The sequence below is a fragment of the Lissotriton helveticus genome, chromosome 6 (genome assembly GCF_964261635.1).
Source record: "Lissotriton helveticus chromosome 6, aLisHel1.1, whole genome shotgun sequence".
Lineage (NCBI taxonomy): Eukaryota > Metazoa > Chordata > Amphibia > Caudata > Salamandridae > Lissotriton > Lissotriton helveticus.
The window spans coordinates 185,309,881-185,332,021 of NC_136067.1; the positions used below are offsets into that span (position 1 = coordinate 185,309,881).

Sequence of the window (22,141 nt, forward strand, 5' to 3'; positions counted from 1 at the left end):
CCGTTAAATTACCCGGTCCACACCGTGAACTCTATTTACCCACTAAAGGAGGGCCCTTACTCTGCGCCATCCGGTGACGTCATGAGTATGCGCGCGCGGGGTGGCTACCAGCCAAAGGAAAGCGTGACTACTCCAACCCGCGACCCTTTGAAGCACCAGTTACCTTGCCCCTGAAGTTCTAGGAGGTGCCAATGGCCCCTCCCCCTGGGCGGGAACCTCCATGGGATGATGCCCGCCCCCTCAGACCTTAAAAATTAGCTGCTCACCGGTCATGACCTTACCGCCACAGGCCAGCATTGTTAACCGACGATCTGGCCTCCCTCTGTCCTGACCTACCCTAGCAAGTTCTCCCTTTAGCAAAACCCTCTAACCAGGCCCAGACATTATCAGACCACAGGACATTCCCTTCCTCAGTCAAGTGAACCCCATCACCCAAGTAGTATCGTTCACCCCAGATACACCCATGTGGGATCGTCTGCAACAGGGGGGCTCGGAATAATTTGTCCAACTGTGTGTTGATCCTCTTTACCGAGTGATTCAACGCCCTGACTGAGTCCCCCCTCGCCACTGCCACCGAGGGATAAGTTGCGACCATACTACTGTGCAACCCGGGCAAGTCCTAGACACCCACCCCGCAGTGGAAATGATCTCGTCAATGAGTATTCGCCTCCCCAGTTTGGCCAAGTCATTCTCCCCTAGGTGAAGTATCACCACTGACGGGGGGTCGGGCTGCTGAGCTAGGAGTCCCTGAAAGAAGTTCCTGAACTGTCCGAGGCACAAACCCCCTCTCCCAAAGAATGAGATGTCCAACCCCTTCAATGCCGCCTTTCTCTTACGGTCTGTTGAAAGAAAAACATTTTGCACCCGCCTTACATAGGAGTGACCTACAATCCAGATCTTCAGTTTTCTGCGTCCAGCTTGCTGCTTGTGCTGTGATGGTGTAGCTCCCTTGTTCCCGCCAGCGAGTTCCTCCCCTGCGTCACAGGTTTGAGAAACTGCAAGAACCAGAAAACATAACCAGCATGAGAATCATCCTGTCATAACATGTCAATCCGCACATATCGTTTATAACAGTCAGATGACCATCTCCCAATTTTCTTCACACTCTCTGCCGAGAGACCCCCTAGGGCAGCCTCAGTTGCCGCCCCTATCCTGAAGGAGTGCGTGCCAAATTCCTTAGGATCCAACCCTGCCTGTCTAACAGTCAGTTCGAGGACCCGCCTAAACTGGTATCTAGTCAATGGTGTCCCATTGGCATGACACAATAGTGCCCCACCCGCCGTGCCCTCCCGTTGCTTGTGGAACACCTCCACATGCGAAACCGGGCAACAGGGGTTGGTCTCGGCCCGGTGGAGCACTATGGTGTGACCCCTAGACTCCTGATCAGTTTTTGACCTCTGAATTGTCACCCACATGGTGTCTTCCCTGATCCTAACCCTATTTAGCTGTAGCCCGCCCAACTTATCTCCTTTTGACCCTGCCACCAGTTCGCCAATTCTTAGAGCCCCATAAAATGCCAAGGCAAAAGCAGCTTTGAACAGATGTATCTCCCATTCTGAACTACACACCTCGTGCAATGCCACTAATAAGGCTGTCAGCCGCGCCAAGCCTATGGGTTTCCTTGTATCTGCAGCATGGCCCTGCAACCGGCGCCATCCCCTCATAGCCTTGCGCACCATAAAATTATTGGTGGGATCTCGCATGCCCTTAGCCTGCGCAAAGAAGGAAACAGACGCCCTATGTCTGCCTGCGGCTGACACTGATCTCCCTTCCCTGTGCATCCATTCCAAATATTCCGCAAAACTGTCCTCCTGCGCCCACCTGACCTCCCACTCCTGCCCTAAAAACGAGCGGTAAGACAAAAACGCCCCTTCATAAGATGTCTTGGTCCTGGGGGCTAGGCTAGCAACCACGAGGTCCTGTAATCTGGGGCACCAATCTGCCAGAGTACTGTCGGGAATTGTGCTGGCGAGGGGTCTGCTGCAGGAAGATGTTCCCTGAAAACCATTCACAGGCACTTGGGCCGGTAAGGCACTCTCCCCGTTCGCCTGGGCAGGACCCGAACCTGTAAGGGAAGAAGATGCTGGTCCCGCACTGGTGGCAACCACCGTTGCAGCCTTAATCTTTTCTACCAACTTTTTTGCTTTGGCTACATGATCAGATGAATCAAAGGACACACCCCCCTTTTGCAACCACGGCAGCAAATCTGCTATCCGAGATACCAATTCAGAAGGAAGTGCGTCAGTACCTGCTGGGCCCGCCGGCATCACTGGGGGCACGGTCGGGGGCACAGGAGCAATGGGCAAGGGTGCGGGCGTAACTGGGATTGGTGCCGCGGGCGTAACTGGGATTGGAGCCACGGGCAGAGGGGCAGGCCCCACAGGCGGGAGCGCCGGCGGGATGGCAGGAGCCGGTGCCACGGGCGCTGGGATCACAGGCGTAGGTGCAATAGGCACCGGGACTACCGGCTCAGGGGTAGGAGCAGCGTACCTAGGTTTCTTGGCCTTAGACCTCTTTGGTGAGGTGACAAAATCCCCCCTTGGCAAGGGGGGTGCCTTCTGACGAACAGGCCTACCCGATGGGCCAGGGGAATCATCAAACCTCTCATTAATCCGTGCCTCTAATTCATCAATCTTCCCCAACCGTTTGTTCATTTCGCCCATTTCCCGCATCATGGCTCGCATCATCACCTCCATCTTAGACCCTCCTTTACCACCCCTTGCTCCCGGCATGTTAACTACTGCTACACTCCTAATGTCACAATCAAGCGTACTTGTGTTCTGTACCTTCACCAGATGGAGGATCTCCAGGGGGCTTTCAGCACCATGCAACGGCAACCGCAACACCACCGGCTTATCCGGCTATGTAAGAGGTGAGTAAACCTAATGTAGACCCACCCGGCGGCCACCAGGAGCGATGAATGCTAGCCCCCGTTTCCCTCTTACCGACCAATCTTGCGTACTTGTCGCCGATCTCGATCTGCGACCACTGCCCACGTCCACGCCTTCGCGCTGACCAGTAAGATTGCAGAAAATTCACGTTAAGTTCTGAAATAGAAAATTGTATTAATACCTGGGAGTACGCGGCCATTCACCACTTCAGCTGGTACCCTTCTTTACACACAGTACAGGTGCAGCTTTTAACTAAACAACCCCTTTTTGCAACTTACCACCCTAAACAGTTGTATTTACCAAAATGTACAATATTCCTCACTTACACATAGGGTAATTGCAGCTTTGATTCAATGGAATCCTTTTGTTATCAAACATGCACACAAAACTTGCACAACTGCACCAGGGTCTCCCCTCCAGGTCTTGCCCCGGTCGACCCTGCTTCGCTTTACTGGGTAAAACTGCACTTTAATCACCCTGATTGGTTCCGTGAGGTTGTGGCTTAATTTGAGCAAAACAAACCCCTTTTCATACACCGATCCACAAACCTTCCCGCTCCGCTCTAATATGGCGGGAAATATTCCTTTGCGCCCAGTTCAGAAGACGATTGCACCGCCGGTCTCGGGTCTGCCTTTCCTTTCACCCGGCTCCCTCTACATAAACCGACCGGCTGATGCCTACGGCTCAAATGCGCCCTCAATGCCCGGGCCCTCGCAAAATACCTCAGTAATCAGCTTATTCAATCTGACTGCATCGAGCGACCTGTGCCACGCTACCCTGCCGCCGCTCCGCACACCGGCGCCGTGAGTTCCCGAGCTGGTCTCCTCTTGCGACGTGACCAGGATGCTCCAATCCGTCGGCACCCGCGAACCGTTTCCAAAACCTGCAAAACAAAAGACAAAATTACAAAAACAAGAGGCCCCCGAGCGCGGGGCACGACCGGTTGCGTGGGAGCGTCCAGGAACAAGAGGGTCTCCTGGGCGCTCCCTGCCTCTATATTCCTAAGGGGCACGGTGGGGGGGCGGCTATGCCCCCCACCCGGCCCCTCCTGCGGCCCGCCCCCCCGACCCGGAAGTCCTATGATGACATCCGGGTCAGGGAGGGCACCACCCAATCGGTGATGAGGCGCGCCCAGAAGGGCCCGCCCTCACCACCGAGAGGCCTGGAGAGGGGGGCGGTCGCCGCGCCGCCATGCGGGCGGGGGGGGCCAAGAGCCCCCCTTTTCATTCTCGGGAATTCATGAGAAAAATATAATGCTAACTGCCATATCAACCAGTCTCCCCACCTACTGCTGTGAATTTTATTGATAAGCTGCAATTTTCATACTTTTCACGCTCTTCATGGGATTTTGTTGGTGGGCAGACTTTCACAGTAATTCTGTTTTTTGTCTGATCAATTTCCAATCCAGTAATGTTTCATATTGCGCCATCTTTTTCTCTCCCCCTGATGTTCTTTCCAGGTACCAGCATGGCTTTGTAGAGCAGATGGTGAGTGGGCAGCACATTGTCCTCAAGCCTCTTGTGGCTGTGCTCACCAGAGACATTGTGTTGCGGGGAAACCTAACTAGCGAGCGGATATCCTATGTTCAGCAGTGTGCAGCAGTGGGAATCACAGGTAAGACACTTAACACTCAGGAAGTGGGTCTACTGATTGGAAAAAAATCAGGTTTAAACCCATATAAGTGCCATGATCCTTAAAAGATGGACCTTTCTTTCAATTGAATGTCAAGTTTTCTTGTGTTACAATTTACCAAGCAATACTGGAAGCTGACATTCACAAGTCTTGGTTGTTCTTTTTATTCAGAGACTTGTATTTCTGTTTATCCCATATGTCATAGAATGCAGCGGTTAACCCTGGAGGAGAGGAGCAGCCCGAGCAAGGACCTGGCAGACATGAGAGACCCTGCCATGATTAGGAAATAGGGTTAACATGTGTACTTCTTCTAATTGTTCTGCAAGGCCAGTCTCAGAAGTTAGCTAACTTCACATGCTCCACAACCAGGCGCGGTAGGTTCAGGTAAGAGCGGTGGTGCGAGGCGAGGGGTGAGTCAAGAGATGACAGAATAGCTAAAATAAAACAAATAAATAAATAAAACCACTCACCTTGCGCTCGCCGCATTGCTGAGTCACCCCACTGCTCTTACCCAAACTGTCCGCCTCTGGCCACAACAGGTGCTTCTTTGTGATATGAAACTTAAATAAAATCACATTTGTTATCCTTCCAAACCATCTACGGCAAATGATAAAAATACACATCCCTTTTCTTCTTGAAATGAAATATTGATCACGTGGCAGCACTTTATTTAGCGAATTGTCATTTATTTCACATTTAGAGACAAGGGGACATTTGTACGATTATGGACTCTCTAACATCTGCTCGCACTCCATTACAAATTAATGGTGCGATGCAACTGCTATTTTTATCGCTTGATTAAAATTATTTGTTTTGAAGCGCAGAAAAGCATGTATCCTCACTGTCACCAAGTTTACGCTTTGAACAGCCCCGGATCCTGACAGTTGACGTTTGTCCCTGGCGTTGTGGATGAAAGGAAATAGGCCTATTTAGCTTGTGTTGCTTATGCCGAGTTTGCTAAAAGTCTTGAAAGCCAGCATCCAAAAATAGGAGTCAGCAACAAAACTATGCCAGTCACTGGCTCCATTATGTTCTGTGGGTGGGTGTTTCACTGCCAGGGATTGGCCATGTGTGGTGCTTGACATACCCCAGGTCTCAGCTGGAGTACATATACTACAGCATTGCATCTTTTTTGTCTGCAGTAACTTTAGAAGTGCAATTTGTGAATCGCAACGGGCTTACTCTGTTGTGGGTGTGTGCCAGTCACTCCCTTCACCCCTTCTTAACCCTCCCTACAGCCCTCCTTACTCCTCCTAATCCCCTCCATTCATCCTTTCTAACCACTCCTTCTGGCCCCTTCCACATTTACTGCTAAGAAGTAAAAATACATGTTTGAGAATCTCCCCAAAGGAAAGTTAAGACAGATGGAGGTGAGGTGTAGGTTTACACTTGCAAGTTTGTGAATTGCATTTTGTAGTATGTAGTACTATTGTATTACTATTTTACATACTACTAAATGCAGTTTGTGAATCAGGCCCCAAAATGTGTTTTCTTCCTAGTGCTTAAATTGCTTATTTTAGGACTCATTCCAGTGGATGTCTTAGTGGTGGTTGTGTACCGGGTAAATATTTTTTATTTTAAGTCCTTGACTTCATTATTTTATATGGAAGACTTTTTCACAACAAGTGGTTGTCCAAGTATGGCGCTGGGCTTACTCCAGGTCTGACTACTATTGTTTTGGGTCCTTTTTAACTGCAATCACTTTACACACATAAATTTGGCTCCACCCCGTTCCAGGGAGGGAGACATGTAAGTTTACAGTTTGTGTAAATTTACACTCGGAAATGGTGAGTAGTCAAAACTACTTTGATACAAAGTATAACTCTAAATTCACACATTTACATTTACTTAGTTTAAATTTACCTTTGTGAATAGGCTCCTATATCTTTTAGTACCTTGACACAACTTGGAGTTGGCTTATCATCTTGGAGATCCACACCTGTAGCTCCTGCCCTGGGCTCTGGATGTAGGGGTGTGGGTGGTGAGAGGGGTGTTGCAGAACAACCATGCTGAAGTTCAGAAAGTGAATGAGCAATAAAGATGCCTCTAATATTGTCTTTATCTTGTCACATTTGCTGTGAGTTCAAAGACAAAGGTCAAATATCAGGCTGTTTTCTGACAAATAGCTGGTTGTTCATTCTCTGACTACAAAGTGAAAGGAGTTTGTAAAGTGAACTATGTGAGGGTCTTGCTGGAGTACAGGGAGCATGAAAGGAGATGCTGCAGGATGTCAATTTCGTTATAAAACACCACACCATTGTGTAAATGGACTGTATAAATATTTCAAAACATAGCAGCTCGGAAAGCACAAATGAAGCAAGTTTTTTATGTAATTCCGTAGTGTGATTGTAGCCACAAAATAAATATGTTTAAAAGGATCAAAACAAATCAAGACCCTTAGTGATATGCAAATGATAATTATTCCCTGAAACCTGACTTCACGCATTGTGGTTTGTGCGCAATATAGTTTTATCAGTAGAACTGACTGTATGTCTCAGCACATTTAGTGCCCATCTCAATAAAAAATGTGGTGTCTGTGTCTGACGGTGAGCTACTACACCATGCTTTAGTAATAAATATCCAATAGCGGCTCCTAAATGCACACCAGCTCCCCTACCACTCTCCTGCTGAATGGGCGCGGCTTCTTTGCTGTACTTGTTCTTCGTGTGGCGCTTGTATTTTTCACAAACTCCATGCTTTGGGTGAATTAACATTGAGGGCAGCACCCACACTCTGAAAATTGTTCCAGCACCACTGCCTCTGGCAAATATCATTCCCATGGAGAGCATTACTGTTGGACTTCGCTGAACTTTTCTTAAACTGCCCCTATTATTTGGGTCTGCTTTCACCCTGCACACACTTTTATCCTCTACCCATCTGTTAATTTCCTTGAACCCCCTTGACTGCTTCCTGTAGTGAAGAGCATTTGGTCCAATTTTCTTCGTTAGCTATGAATAAATGTATCTAATCGTATCCAGAGCACACAGGCTTAAGAAGTCAAATCACAGAACCAAAGTTGTGAGTAGGGACCCTGTTGTTTTCTTCTGTATATAGTTTCTAGAATGCAATCAGTGAGACAAATAGGAACTATTTTCTCATTCTCAAGCCAGCTAAGCTGAACTGTTGCGCTAAAGTGGAATTTTACTTCTGCATTGTACTGTTGTAGTAATTGACTGAAAATGAATTTTTAATACACGAGTTCCTCATAGTGTGTTAATTGGTCTCGTTTATTTTCACTGGCACGGCAAAATATATTGGATGTCTTAAAGTGAATGACCACTCAGTTGTATCAAGATGTAAAGGCTCTGGGAAATATTTAAACCAAAAATAAATACAATTCTTCTGTTATGAAATGAGCATTCTTAGCTGAGATTATTTGGCTTTTTTAATCTGTAGATGTTTCAAAATGCATTTATGGAAAGAGTGAAAGGAGACTGGGGAGCCGAGACCTGGGGGCAGTTGTCATTGTGCAGACCTTCCAGGATGAAGCTAGTGTTGTCAGGTTGGAGGGACTACAGCTGCAAGATGTCGGACAAGCCTTCAGACCGCCCCCGGCCGCTCTAACAATCGCTGGCAATGGTCACATGACTGGTGAGGTCCAATGGAATTCTGACTTTCTTAAATCACAACAAAAACATGATTCTTTCTGATATTTTGTTAATATGTTTCTATAGAGTGTAACATTCTCTGGTATAGCCTGGCATCGGGCAACGCAGTACCTGGCGGGCTCGTCGCCAGCCTTCCACCCACCCTGCCACTCTGCCAACATACACTGAAATCTCATCAATACTAATAGGAGCTGGAGGGGATAGAAAATGCAGCATTTTCCATACAATGGTGTATTTGTTACAATGAACTGCCTTAATCAAATGTGCCAGAAAATAACTTCGGGGAATAAGTAGTCCGTTATGTGTGTGGGATCCGCCACGTGCCAAGCGTAGCACATGTGACATCACTGTTTGCCTTTCATGTGTGTGACTTGATGACAGAGCCGCTTGCTAGTGTGGAGTAGACTAGCTCCATTGTGCTGGCCTGACCTCTGCCGCGACCTTGCACTGCTACAATAAGGCATGTGAGCATCCCATGCCTCTTAGCAGGGCGGTGTCACTGTTGGTTATGTCTAGAGCTGTTGTTCAGCTCCAGTGGGATTATGGGATCTGATTTTTTCATGTTGCAGCCCTAGTATTTAGGTCAGTATCTTTAAAACAAAATAAATCTCTTCCTGCCCAACAACGTAGTTCATGAAGCGGACTCTGCTCAGTTATATTTGCCACTATACAACATGTTTAAGGTGTAAGTTTTGTTGTGGGACAACCAGTGATTGTCTTCCATTATCCATAACACTACTTTGATGTTTACTTATTTGTTACAAAACTCAATAAATATGTTTTGTTAAGATGAAATACATTTAATTCAGGAAAATGCAATGCCTATGCCAATGGAGTGTATGCATGCAGCGGCGGCCGGTAGTGGGAGTACCTGCCGGGCATTGACGTGGGGAGGGGGAGGGGCAGAGTGGGGGTAGTAATGCATAGATTACGGACCTTAACAGGTAAGTAAACATATAAATAAATAAAACAAATTGCGTTGTGCTCACTGCATCACATTTGGTGATGCAGCTCACGCAACAAAATTCATTTAGCATGCTTAGATTTGAAGCTGTCTTATCACCAGCAACCACTGACCTGCCTCTCTTATTTGATTCTTGCCATTTTAGGGGCCTCTTTTCTATAACATCATCAGTTCCCATGATTCCATTTAGGCCACCATGAACCTCCACCAATTGATATCTGCCCTATTTGTCTATTAGTACACGTCTGGACCCTACACACACCACCTCAATATCTCATTGATCAGAACAACAGCTTATTTCGAGTTTCCTCCCAGAACTTTGAATGACCCTTCATGGCCAGTCATTACTTTGGACCTCCATAAGATACAGTTATGGTACCATGGCTTTCAGGCATTTTTTAAATTGATTCTTGGCATAGCGAAAACAACTCACACCCGCAGGGGCATCTCGGCGCTGAGGCAACAGACAAATAGAGAAGTAGCCATTAGCAAAAGCAGCACAACCCCTTACCACACCCTCCATTTCATTCTCCAAACATGGCCATACACGCGTCACAACATCCAATCTTACACTTATAGGAAGACTTGTCTCAGGGTGTCCTTCATGGACCAAACCTATCACTGTCTCAACCAATCAATCCCCTCTAAAACGTTTCCCTTCTCCAATCACCAACTCATCCTAACACCTTGTAAACTGTTTATTGACTACATCAGAATAAACATACTTCCCTTGATCAGCAGGGTTTTCTATTTTCTCTCTGCCCTAAGCAAGCCTGAGTGACCATCTTCTCTATTAGCAATGATATACACATTAACTGAACCATTTCTCTCCACTTTGTTCAGAAATATAACTGAGAAACATATGTGTAGTACAGTCTCCAATACTGTGTAAGTTCTCAAACCGGTGAACAGTACATAGTGTGGAACTTTCATCCCCATTCAATGACAACAAATGCAACAAAGGCATGTGGGCTGACTAAATTACATATGGCATCCCCTAAACATGCAGCCTGAACTTGCAAGACACCCACTAAAACTTTATTTCCAAGACACAGAACAAAGGGTTAGCGGGCCTGTCTCCGAGCTGTGCGTGCAGCCAACTGGGCCAGTCCAGGAATGTTATCCCACCTGCTTGGACCTGAGGCAAGAATGTGGCCTCCAAGCTTCACCCGACATATTTATTATCTATGGTGTTCTCTATAGCCCTCCGTAGCATCTCTTACCTCGTATCCACGGGAGACAACCATTACAACGCGGAATTAACAACGCGATACCTTTACGACGAGGTCATCACAACGCAATTCGTTACAACAACTTGCGCTGAATGGCGCTATATACTAAGGAATAATATGATTTACTATTCCAACACCTTCCCTACTGTTAGGTAGGCTGGAGTTGGAACAGTAAATTATACTATTCCTAAGTCCAGCGCCTCTAGCACAAGTCGTTGTAACGACATGCGTTGTGATGACCGCTTCGTAAAGCTATCGCGGTGTAAAGACCGCGTTGTAATGACATACACCCGTATCCACAGGAAGGCTCCAGGCTGTAACTGTCTCCAACAATATACTTGCTGCTCACTTATTCTGGAGCAGCTAATCATAAGGCACTCCAGGGATTTTTACTACTCCCAAGCAGTCATGCATGGAGAAACTTTGGGGCATATTTGCAAGGCCCCTCCGCCACTTGAGCGGCACTTTTTTTTAAAGTTCCAGTGGCGCACATTGCTGTGCCATATTTACAAGGCTACCCTGCATGGCTTCTCATGGCCTTGTAAATAAGGCCCCTTTTATGCATTGCTCTGTGCGAAAGTGGCGTTCCATGGGTGTTGCAGTGGGAGTTCCCAAGAAATACCCATATATCCTTCATAAAGTCAAAGGAGCATATTTACTAGAAAATGGCGCAGAGTGGCGCTGCAAGCCATCTTGGGAGGACTGAGCTTCGTCATTAGGAAGGTTCAGGCATGCTCGTGTTTACAGCAATTTGATGCATCCCTGTGCTATCTGCTGTGCTGACGCACAACTGGCTGCCTTTCCTGTTTATTGTTTTCACCGCTTCTCAACTGCTTTCGAACGCTGTCACGACAGCTGGCACCAGTGCAGGCAAACTAGTCTTTTAGGAATATACCTTTAGCCAAGTAGCTATTAATGAGGATTTTCTTACATATATGAGCAGGATATGGGCCTGTCGGTGTTCGTGCTGGCCTACAAGGTTTTGCAGCCTTGATGAAGTCCTGTGTAATCATGAGGTTAAAGTTAATTAACTGTGGTTCTTTTCATTATTTGTTTTCTAGTAAACTGCACAGCACTGCTGGAATTGTGATTGAGCTATGATTAAGCAATTGAGAGGGGTCTAAAATTATTTGGAGGGTTGGAAAGAATACAGGTGTGCCAGGCACACAGCAAGGGCTAGTGGTGAGGTCTTTGACTGTACTGTCAAGGCATGAGGATGCCCCAAGGTACTGCCACTTTAGGCATGGTGGGTATAGGACCCTTTTCCTGTGAATTCTTCTAGCTGGTCTGTTTTTGTGACCTTGCGACCCATCAGCAGCTCTCCCTGTTCAGATCTCCTGTCTTACGATAAGGTCTCTTGACCACTGTCAACTCTTCAGGCCGCAGATCAGCTTTCCAGGACATAGGACACATTACTCTGAAGGAAGGCAGGCATCAGGTCTCATGGCTTTCATAGCTCCAGTCAGGTTTTCCTGCCACCTACCCCCAGGTTGTTCTTCAGAAGAAAAGAAAATCAAACATACCTGCTGCTCACTATGCAAAGGCTGAGGAGTGGCTATTCCTGTAGGTGTGTGCTGTACAGACATGAGCAAATATTGAAAATAATATATATTTAGTTCAATGAGTACACATTGAGATACAAATATGCATCAGTTTGCTATCTATGGAATAACACATTTAACTGAGTGCACTAACCATGTACGGAGTGAACAAACCATAAGAGAGCCCATATTAATTTAGGAAACATTTAGTGTTGCATGAATTTTCCTACTAGAATGGATACATATTTCGACAGTACAACTCTTCACTACCTAGCTCCTTGTAGTCACTCTCATCCACTTACAAATATTTCAATGAGTCAAAGGAACTATGGGTGCAGATAGGAACAGTGCAAGATTATTGGCAATAAATGAAAATAATGTGATTTTGAATAAAGAAGAGCGTCATACAACCACTGCCCTGGTTCTGACTAACGACTAATACTCTACAACCATTGATGTAAGTCCATGCATCAGTTTGGAAAAGATACTTGTAAAGGGTTGTGATGCACTTTTTTCAAAGCACCACTGTTACCCAGAGTTAACGGATGTGTTTCAGACCTTCTGAGATTCAGAGTTTTATTTTTTATGTTTTGCTGCACATTGCAGCAGTCACCTGACCAGATGTGATCAAGACTAAAAGAAGTTTAAGAAGAGAGAGGGGCTTTGTCTCCACCCACAAGTTGGTTACCTTGAGTACAATATTTGATTGGGCAGAAGGCTTCTGCTACCATTGATAAACAGTGTTCGCTGTACTCCTGTTGGCTCCTGAGGGGAGTCCAGTCTCCTAAAAAAAATGCAATGATGTGGCAGTAGCCAATGGGAAGACTGATTTGCCATGTGGTAATGCTATTGGCTAAAAATAGTCCTAAAGCATCATCATGACATACTCACTGTATGCATTAACTGCATTAACTACACTGCGTTTTTATTGATTGGCTAATCATATAGGCGACTAGAGGTTGTCAATAAGGATACTCCCTCATTCAAAATAATCATGACATGCACATTAATGCTGCAAAACCATCTGTGCAGTTTTTTTCTTCCCCATGTACGTTTGTGCTGTGAAGAATAAGCAATTTGTTCTGCACTTCCATCCCAGTACTCCAATGCCTCATACTTCCTGCCCCATCAATGCATTGTCTCAGTTTGCTCTCCCCAAGTGCAGCCACCCACACATGTGCAGCTCCCCGAAGCCATGGGAGCCAGATTCGCAGTTATTGGGATACCTTGGACCACATGACTCACTTTTGACTATAACCTGCAAACAATTACAGGTAGGTTAAGAGAGCCACAGACTTAGTCAATTTTTGAATATAAACAATTCTATTTAATTTACGATTAGTCAATGCTGCAGAAGTGGCCCGTGCAGGTAAGAGCGGTGGGGCCAGGTTGTGGGGGGGATTCGACAGATGACCACGAGGGAAAATTAAATAAATATGCAATTTTCCCTCATCATCTGTCAAAATCCCCCTCCCACCCAGCCCCACTGCCTCCAGCGCTCTTACCTGTACGGGCCGCTCCTGCAATGCTGGTATTCCATTGGGAAATCTCTGCTCCTGTCCTTTCTGCAGAGACAATGCACATTCAACTTTTAAACTGTCATTCTCAACACCATGCAACTTCTGCTCACTAGTGCAGGCTACAGATCTATGTGAGTGGAGGGGTGTGATGAATCCCCCCAAATCCAGCTAGCCATACAAGTAAACCGACTTATTGTAGGTGGTTTCAGGAAGAGTGAGCTTCTCTCCTGAGACTTTTTTAGAATTTGAGGGGTCACATTTTCTAAAATGCCAATTATAAAATGCTTGCCTTCTTCGGCACCCATGTATTTTCTCCAGTAACACTTTGCATTTTGGAATTTTCAAACCGAACTTACAATGTAAATAAAAAACGACATGTCCCGGAGTTAAGCATTTTGGTGAATGGAAAGCCAAGACTGGCTGAAGGTGTCACACGATCCTCATTCCAGCACCATACCCCAAAGCCTCAGCCCTAGACTCCCTACACACTCCATCACACATTGTCAGCCAACTCACCCCTCTTGCACCAGCTCTGTTTTGCAGATGGAATTAAGTAGGCATTTAGTACTACAGAAAGAGCAGGTATTCTATGCATGCCTTTATAGAAATATGTGTGTATTCATGAGAGTTATATAATTGTTATATGTGCAGTGTAAGAGGTGTGTTCATGTAAGTGCTGGGTGATAGTGAATAATATGAGTGAGTGCAGCATGAGTGGTGCAAGTGTAGGGTGAAAATGTGCTGATGTGAGTGTATGGTGAGCTGCATGAGTGCAATGTGAGAAGAGGACCCATGTGAGTGCCGGGTGGGAGGAGTGCGTGCAGGGTGAGAGGAGTGAAGGCAGGGTGGTATGAGCAGTGTAAAGGCAGGGTGAGTGGTGTGCCTGTCTATGAGTGCCAGGTGAGTGGCGAGAATGAAGGTGAGCTGTGAGAGTGACTGGTGAGTGAATATTAGGAGGAGTTAGTGCATGGTGAGTGGTGTGTGCCTGTGAGTTCCGGCAGACTATTGTGCCTGTGTGCAGGCAGGGTGAACAAAGTGTCTGTGTGAGTGCAGGCTGAGAGGTGTAGCATGAAAGTAGGGAGTGCAGGATGAGTAATGTGGCAGTTCGCGTGGTGTGAGTATTGTGCCCATGTGAGTGAAGGCTAAGCTGTGTGAGTGCTGGGAGTGCCTATATGAGTGCACAGTGAGCTCTGCGCCAGTGTGAGAGTAGGGTAAGAGGAGCAACTGCAGGGTGAGTGATGTGACCATATGAGTTTGGGTGTGGGTAAAAGAGCAGAGTTGGAGGAATGAATACATGGTGAGTGATGTGCTTGTTTGAGTGAGATTGCAGGGTGAGCTGTGAGAGTGCCAGGTGAGTGAAGTGTTACATGAGTGCAGAGTGAGCAGTGTGCTCATGTGACTGCAGGGTGAGTGGAGAGTGAACGGCATGACCGCATTGCGAGTGGCATGAGTGAAGTGTGGCCGTTGTGAGTGCATGGTGAAAGGTGTGCTCGTGTGAACACAGGGTAAGATGAGGATAAACATGTGAGTGCAGAGTAACAGTGTGAGTTCATGGTGAGCAGTCTGAGTGAAATGTGGTCGCTGTGAGTTCAGGGTGAGCGTGAAAGTGAAGGGTGACCGGTGAGAATGAGGAGTGAGTTGTCTGAATGAAGGATATATTCCCAGACACTTGGAGTAACTCAGCATGTTATTGACAGTTGGTGAATAGGGTTTCAGATATAAGTTAAAATACTGCTAGTATGGCATCAGAGATGGAGGGTGGAGGAAATAAATATTTTGCTAATCCTGCAATAATCTGTCAGTTTCATGATTAGGGATGCCAGCTGAAAATAGAAAGTAATTCTAAATGTCTTCTAGAGCTCCATTAATGATCCATGACTAATAATGAAAGTAAACAAATACAGAAAAGGCATGCTACAAATGAATACATACAAGTTGGTTCCTAGCCCTATTTAGTGTCATGGCCAGGTATTTGCAGACTCTTTAAACAACAACAAATGGTCTGATGTTTTCTCTTGAAAAGCTGGCAACCCTTCCTTGGCATGCCTTTTTACAAAATGCATTTGCCCACTGTTGCAGTAAAAGAAGAATAAAATGCAAGGAATATGCAGAGTGTAGACCTAGGGGGTACTGGATCCTGTGAAAAAAAAGGCAAAAGCCTCCTTAACCAGATTACAAAGGCATGTCAATTGTAAAACCTGTACAATAGTTAGGTGAGACTGAGATAAGACACCGGACACTGCCCAACCAAGCTGCAGCAGCCCGGACTGAAACACACAATGAGAGGGGGCTAAGGCCCTTTTAGCCCTATGGGCGTTGCGCACCTGAAGTGGCTTTTGGCCGCATTTTTAAGGCATTGTGCGGATTGTGCTATGTGAAGCATTACTTTGCAAAAAAAAACACAATGCATAGTTCAGCGGAGAAATAGTTTGTACACTGGTAATAAGGTGGTGTCACATTTGTGTGGTATATTGTGGTACCGGCATATGGCATCAACACAGTGGCACACTGTGAGGAGCAGAGCAAATCTGTGAACAGAGCATTAATTAGTTTACATGGTAGCAAAGTTCCAGGAAGGTTTCTCTGCGAGTTGAGATTTGCCACGGAGAATTGAGTCCAATTTCCACGGTGCAGGTTTGAATCCTGTCAAGGTTGTTTCAGTCATTCATCCTTTCAAGGCCGATAGATAGAGTACCAGTTGCAAGAGATTTAACTTCAGAAAAGACAGCTTGGTTTCTTAAAAATCATGGACTGTAGCCATGAACGTCATTTAGGGGTGGTCAGGTGTAGCTGCGACCCTTAGACTCAAAGCACTTACTTTGAGACTCCTGACCTCAGAGGGGGCAAAGGGAGCAAGCTAGAGGTCACAGAGTCTACCCCAGACTACCTCCAAATGACGTCCATGGCTGTAGCATCAGTCTCGTAAATTCATTCTGCCTGTCTGAATGCTCCCTGAAAAACAGGACCTACCCGCTGTGACAGTATCAGGAATATCTACAAAGAAAATAGGGGCATATTACCAACGATTAGCGATATTTATCGCTAACGATGCTTAGCAATGACATTTTTAACGCTAAGCATCTCCAGAAATTATCGCAGAGATAACTTGCTATTAGCAAGGTTTATCTCAGAAGTGATAAAAATCCTCGCGCTAACTGCCAAAGGAGAGATTATCGCTGGAAAACCAACGATAGTCTCTCGAAGTTTGGCGTTAGCTTGATTATAGGGACTCACAAACTTAGCCATGATATCCACATTCCATAGGATATCATGGAAAAGTCAGGAAAATACCAGGTGTAAAAAAAGCAGTGCTAACCGCGGTTAGCGCTGCTTTTATTTATCACTAACAGGGTTAGCGAAATCCTTGATAATAGGAGAAATGTCGCTTAACAACATTTCTCCTATTATTTTTCTCTGGAACGCCCCCTTTGCATCTCATTAGAGATGTAAGGGGAAGCGTAGAGAAAAAGGTTGCTAACATGCGAATTTGCGTGTTAGCACCCTGTTGCTGATAGGGAGATCATTTTATCTCCGCTCTCTTGGCTTTTAAAGCCAAAAAAGCGGAGATAAATCCCTTGATAATATGCCCCATAGTTTTCAAAGGGTGTATTCACGCATCAGTAGTGGAACTGCAAGTAAATTATTCCACTTTTGGTAGAGGAGTATCCATGCCTCAGAAGTTGAATTCCATTGCATGATATTCCAGCCCCAGTTAGCAAAGGTACATTTTTTAAGTCTTAAACATCAGGGAATGTTAAAAATTACGGGCTCTGGCAATGCTTTTCATAAATACCCCATAGAAGCTGCTCAGGGCTTCTATAAAATTGTTAAAATGCTATTTAATCTCAACAGTAGGAGATTAAGAAGTTTAAAACATTTCTGATATCTCTCTGCAAGTTCCTGTTCCGCCAAGAAGTCAGGACCAGTTGTTCTTTGCAGAATACTTCACTCTGCTTACAAATCAAAAGTACAGATATCAGATACTGACTAAGGGGCATATGTAGGTAGGCGTTTGCGAATCGCAAATGGCCTTTTGGTATGTAGGTGCCACTTAGCAAAATAAGGAATCGCAAAAATTACGATTCCTTATTTTGCTCAAGCATTTAAGGAATCGCAATTTTGCGATTCCTTAAATGCTATGTAGGGGTGCCTTTACAATTGCGATTTTGCCTTAAGGAATCGCAAAATACCACCTACTTCAAGTAGATGGTATTTTGCGATTTCCTGTCAAAATGCATTTAAAAAAAAAATTCAAAGTGTCATGTGGCGCAGAGACATGCCCTTAGGCCATGTATGTGCGCCACATGCACTTACAGGCACATTCCAGGTGTGCAACAGGTGTCCTTTGGACACCCTGGCACCCTTGGAATTGCGATTTTCCCAAAGAAAATCGCAATTTGAGACGGTATCCCCATTCATTCCTATGGGCCTCTTGGCCCATAGGAATGAATGGGACACTCATTGCTTAATTGAGATTCGCAATTTGCTAATCGCAATTAGGGAATTTTAGAGATTGGCAAAAATATTGTGAATTTTTACCTACATTCCATTTTGCAATTCTCAAATAGCGATTCCTTTAAAATTGCTATTTGAGAATCGCAAAATGTGAATTACCTACATATGCCCCTAAGCAACGTCAGGGGAAATAGAGCGACTGAGAAGCTAGTTCGAAAGAACAGAATAGTGCATCAGAGCTTTTTAAGTGGCAAATATACCTCTAAACTGAGCAGTCCCCACACCTGAGAACTGTGCACCTCATAGTAATCAAATTACTTAGTCATTCATCACACGTATACATACATATAAGGCTTGACACAGGTCCATAATATGACCTCGTTAACCACTATCCCTCATTATGCATTACTAATCAACATTATTGTTTTTTAAACTTCCTTACCTTTCTTCAATATGATTCACCCCACAACTTCACTAAACACAAACAGATAGGATGTTCACAGACCACTTTGACGCCTGTCAGTGAAAATCCCGCAAATATAAAGGTTGTCCATATTTGGAAAGTGCTAAGGAACCGTTGAAGTCGTAGATACCAACCTCACCCTCAACTAGCACATTCCAAAAAAGCTGCCTGGTACGATCTCTCTAGTTTAAAGAAAGTGAAGCACTTTCATCCAGAAAACAACTGTTGCTCAGGCACTCATAGCCTTGCATCTGAACGGTGATAAGGATCTGCTCCATGGCATTCAGGACTCCACACTGGCACCCCTTAAGGACATTCTGCATGCTACAACGTGTCTCATCCAGGGCCTAAAGAAATATGATCACATCAACCCCATCCTGATGGAACTCCATTCAAAACCAGCTGCATCATTTACAAAAGCATCCAAACCAGCACACTGCTCCTCTTGGAGACAGTCCTGGTGGTTCTTCGCACACCTGCAGCCAGGACACCATCGGTCTGGAAATTAAGTTGTGTAAAATTGAGAAAACAAGGAAGTAGGTATTTTTATCTATGCACCCATGATCTGGAACAGCATCCCCTAATCCATCAGGATCGCCTCAACGCTGCTGCAATTTAGAAAGAGTTTAAGTCTCACATCTTTAAAGAAAACTATATCACAATCCATTAACAGTCCACAAACCAGCTAGTACTCTTATAATGCATTGAGTTTATACTTGTCTTTGACCCTGTACAGTGCTCTTCCATTATTTGGCTAGGGTCACATTCTATAAATACCACAATTCTACATGAGAACAAGGGGAAAAAAATGCATGTCACATAACAAAATGTAACATAAGTTTTTTTGTAAAGTGCATGTTGATCCATTCAACTTAATAGTGCTGATTGTTTTGACACATAGAAAATATAATAGTAGTATTGAAGTTGGTGGAATAGAATCCTGTGGATACACAACAAAAAAACATACTCTTGCTGTGGGTGACTAGAAGAAACACAATGGAAGAAGTGGAATCACTTTATCCCACATTTTCCCACTTACAAAGATATTCGTGAGAATATTGTACAGCCCACATGTCCAGCTCATGCTCCGTTATGTTTAGTTTGCCCTGAATAGCTCCGCTACTGCTCGGGTTCAATATTCTTGTTATGAGAGAGAAAAAGAAGTTGGTGCAAGTAAAACCAAAGAAGAAAAAAAGAATGACTATTAGAAGAACAGAAAAACATAAACTGTGCATGTCAGTATAAGATACACCAGCCATCAAGCAATACAGTTCAAAATAGTCTGACAATGTGTGGTATCAGTTCTTGTTTTCTATACCCCATATTTAGCACCAGTAGTCCAACTGGTCATGCCATCAATAAAGTATATTCTACTGGTTTGTATTCCATTGTAGGACACAGCCAGATCCTCTTTAAGTGTTTACATTTGCTTGCCAGCACAAACTTGAAATGCATGAATGAGGGCGTACATGTGAAAATCTGCCATCATGGCCTTAAAAACATAATTGGCAATATTTTTGTACTTAAAATAATTTCTCCCAAGAGAGGAGAGGTGGACAGGGCGTTCTCTCTTGATAAGAAAATCAATACACTGAGTCCAGTTCATCTAACAGAAAATGGACCACTGAAAATTAGGTGTGCTAGGGTATAGCCATTCCCTCTGGATGATGGACCGTTGTTCACTTAGTGTTCCAAGTTCCACTCTTCATCATCGGGTTTCCTATATAGCACTGGGATGCATCCCTAAGCCCACTTGAGCTTTTTAGTCATATGCTGTATAGTAGGAAAAATTAAAATTAAGTAGGGGTGGGCTACCATGTGGCATTAATTAAATTTTTACCCCACCCACAAAATCTAAAACATAGAGGTTTGGGACTTGTGCCCTACTTGTTTTTTAAGTCAACATGTTTCAGCATCCTTTATGATATGATGCTTTCAAGACATGTTTCGGCGTTCTTTATAATAGGATGTTTTCATCAGGGCTTGTTCAGTGATCAAACACACGAAAGAATACAGGGGCATATTAGCAACAAATAGCGATAATTATCGCTAAATGTGCTTAGCGCATTTTTTTTTTATCACCGGCTATCGCCAGATATTATCGCAGACATAATGTACTATTAGCAACGTTTATCTCCAAAGCAATAAAATATCCAGCGATAGCGGCTCAAGGCGTGAATATCAGCATGAATATCCACCTCCCATTGGATATAGAGGTTAAGAAGTGGTCTGAGCAGGCATTAGGTTTTGGCGATAATCGCGCTTAACGCAAGTTTTTTTATCGCTTCGCCTGCCTTGCTAATAGGCAATAGCTGTGTTAGCGACTGCTTTCAGTCGCTAACAGGTTGGGTATGCCCACTTTGCATGTCATTAGCGATAAATATCGCTGACATGCAAAGCGGGCCCCAAACTTGTAGCTATCGCCTACAAGCTGTCGCTAACTGCTGTTAGCAACAGCTTGCTAACAGGGCGATAAAAATATCGCCACTTTTGTGGGAAAAAGTCCCGCAAAAGCGGCGATATCGCCCTTGCAAATATGCCCCACAGTGACTAAATATTCCTAACAGCTGCTCGCCTCAGCTGTGTGACCTGGCCTACGGTAGGGAGATCTGGGAAAGAGTGTGCCTTGTGCACCAACTGCTCAATAGTGCACCTCTAAGAGCCACCATGCTTTTAGTGACATGGGGGCATATTTACAAGGGCTTCATCTCCGCTTTTTTGGCTTACAAAGCCAAAAAAGCGGAGATAAAACCAGTGCCCTATTTACAAGAGGGTGCTAACATGCATATTCGCATGTTAGCACCCATTTTCCCAATGCCTCCCTTTGCATCTCCAATGAGATGCAAAGTGGGCATTATTGGGCGTACCCCAGATGGACTACCTTGCAAATATCGCTGATCTTTACATTGCGATATTTACAAGGCAGCCCACATGATTTTAGCACACATTAGATATTGGCGAAAACTGCAGTTTTCGCCAAAATCTAAAGTCTGCTAAAATCCTGGCTTAGCCGTCCCTAACATGGAGGTGGATTATGCTGATACGACCCTGTGGGTCGTATCAGCAAGGTTATCGCCCTTTTGCAGGGGACATCGCTAGAAAACCAGCGATGTTCCCTGCAAAAGGGCGATAACCTTGCTATCTCTGGAATTTTTATTGCCATGGAGTAACGCGTTGTTAATTACGCTCTACCTGGGCCATAAATACCAGAGATAGCCTACGATAATATCGCTGGCCATTGTTAATATGCCCCTTGGTGTCTTCCCCAAGTGTAACACTTGCAAGAAGTAAATGTAAAGCGATTCCACAAGCCACTCTGCCCCTTAACATTGTCCACTGTACATCATTTGTTTGACAAACGTCAGCCCAAGTCATTGTTACCAAGTGACTTTTTTCAAAGTGCTGTTTGCCTCTCAGAAGACATAGCAACCTTGTGGTGAGTTCCCATAAAAAAGGCCGTTGTTAAGTCTCTGCCAAACATTGATTTTCTTTTAGAGTCTTTGTCTTGTCCCCTGAATATTTTTTCCATTTTGAAAGTTGTTTTCCCCCCAAAGTTGGGCCTGAGCAACCAGCTCAAGCTTGCATCACTAGGCTGCATGTTTTGAATCAAGTGAGGAACGAGGAGATCTAACTTCATTCTGCCAGAATTACCAGATATTTTGGGATTCACTAATAAAACCTTGCACCCATATGTTTTTACTGTCGACATGCTTCAGCCCCCGTTGTGGGTCAAATGTCTTTCATGAGGACAAAGAAGGGAGTGAGAACGATCCCATGTGGTCATGTGCTCACCTGATTGGGCACAGACCCTTTGCTTTTTCTCCTGTCTTCCAGA

At 45.0% G+C, this 22,141-nt stretch overlaps 1 protein-coding gene across 1 annotated transcript in view; it reads left to right on the plus strand.

The window, feature by feature from the left end:
* Positions 1 to 22,141, plus strand: part of PKHD1 (PKHD1 ciliary IPT domain containing fibrocystin/polyductin) — a 1,769,028-nt gene that overhangs the window by 1,062,544 nt on the left and 684,343 nt on the right. Inside the window, exons 42-43 of the mRNA XM_078647366.1 lie at positions 4,351 to 4,505; positions 7,920 to 8,114. Coding sequence (XP_078503492.1) covers positions 4,351 to 4,505; positions 7,920 to 8,114 — 350 coding nt within the window. The remainder of the gene's footprint in view (positions 1 to 4,350; positions 4,506 to 7,919; positions 8,115 to 22,141) is intronic.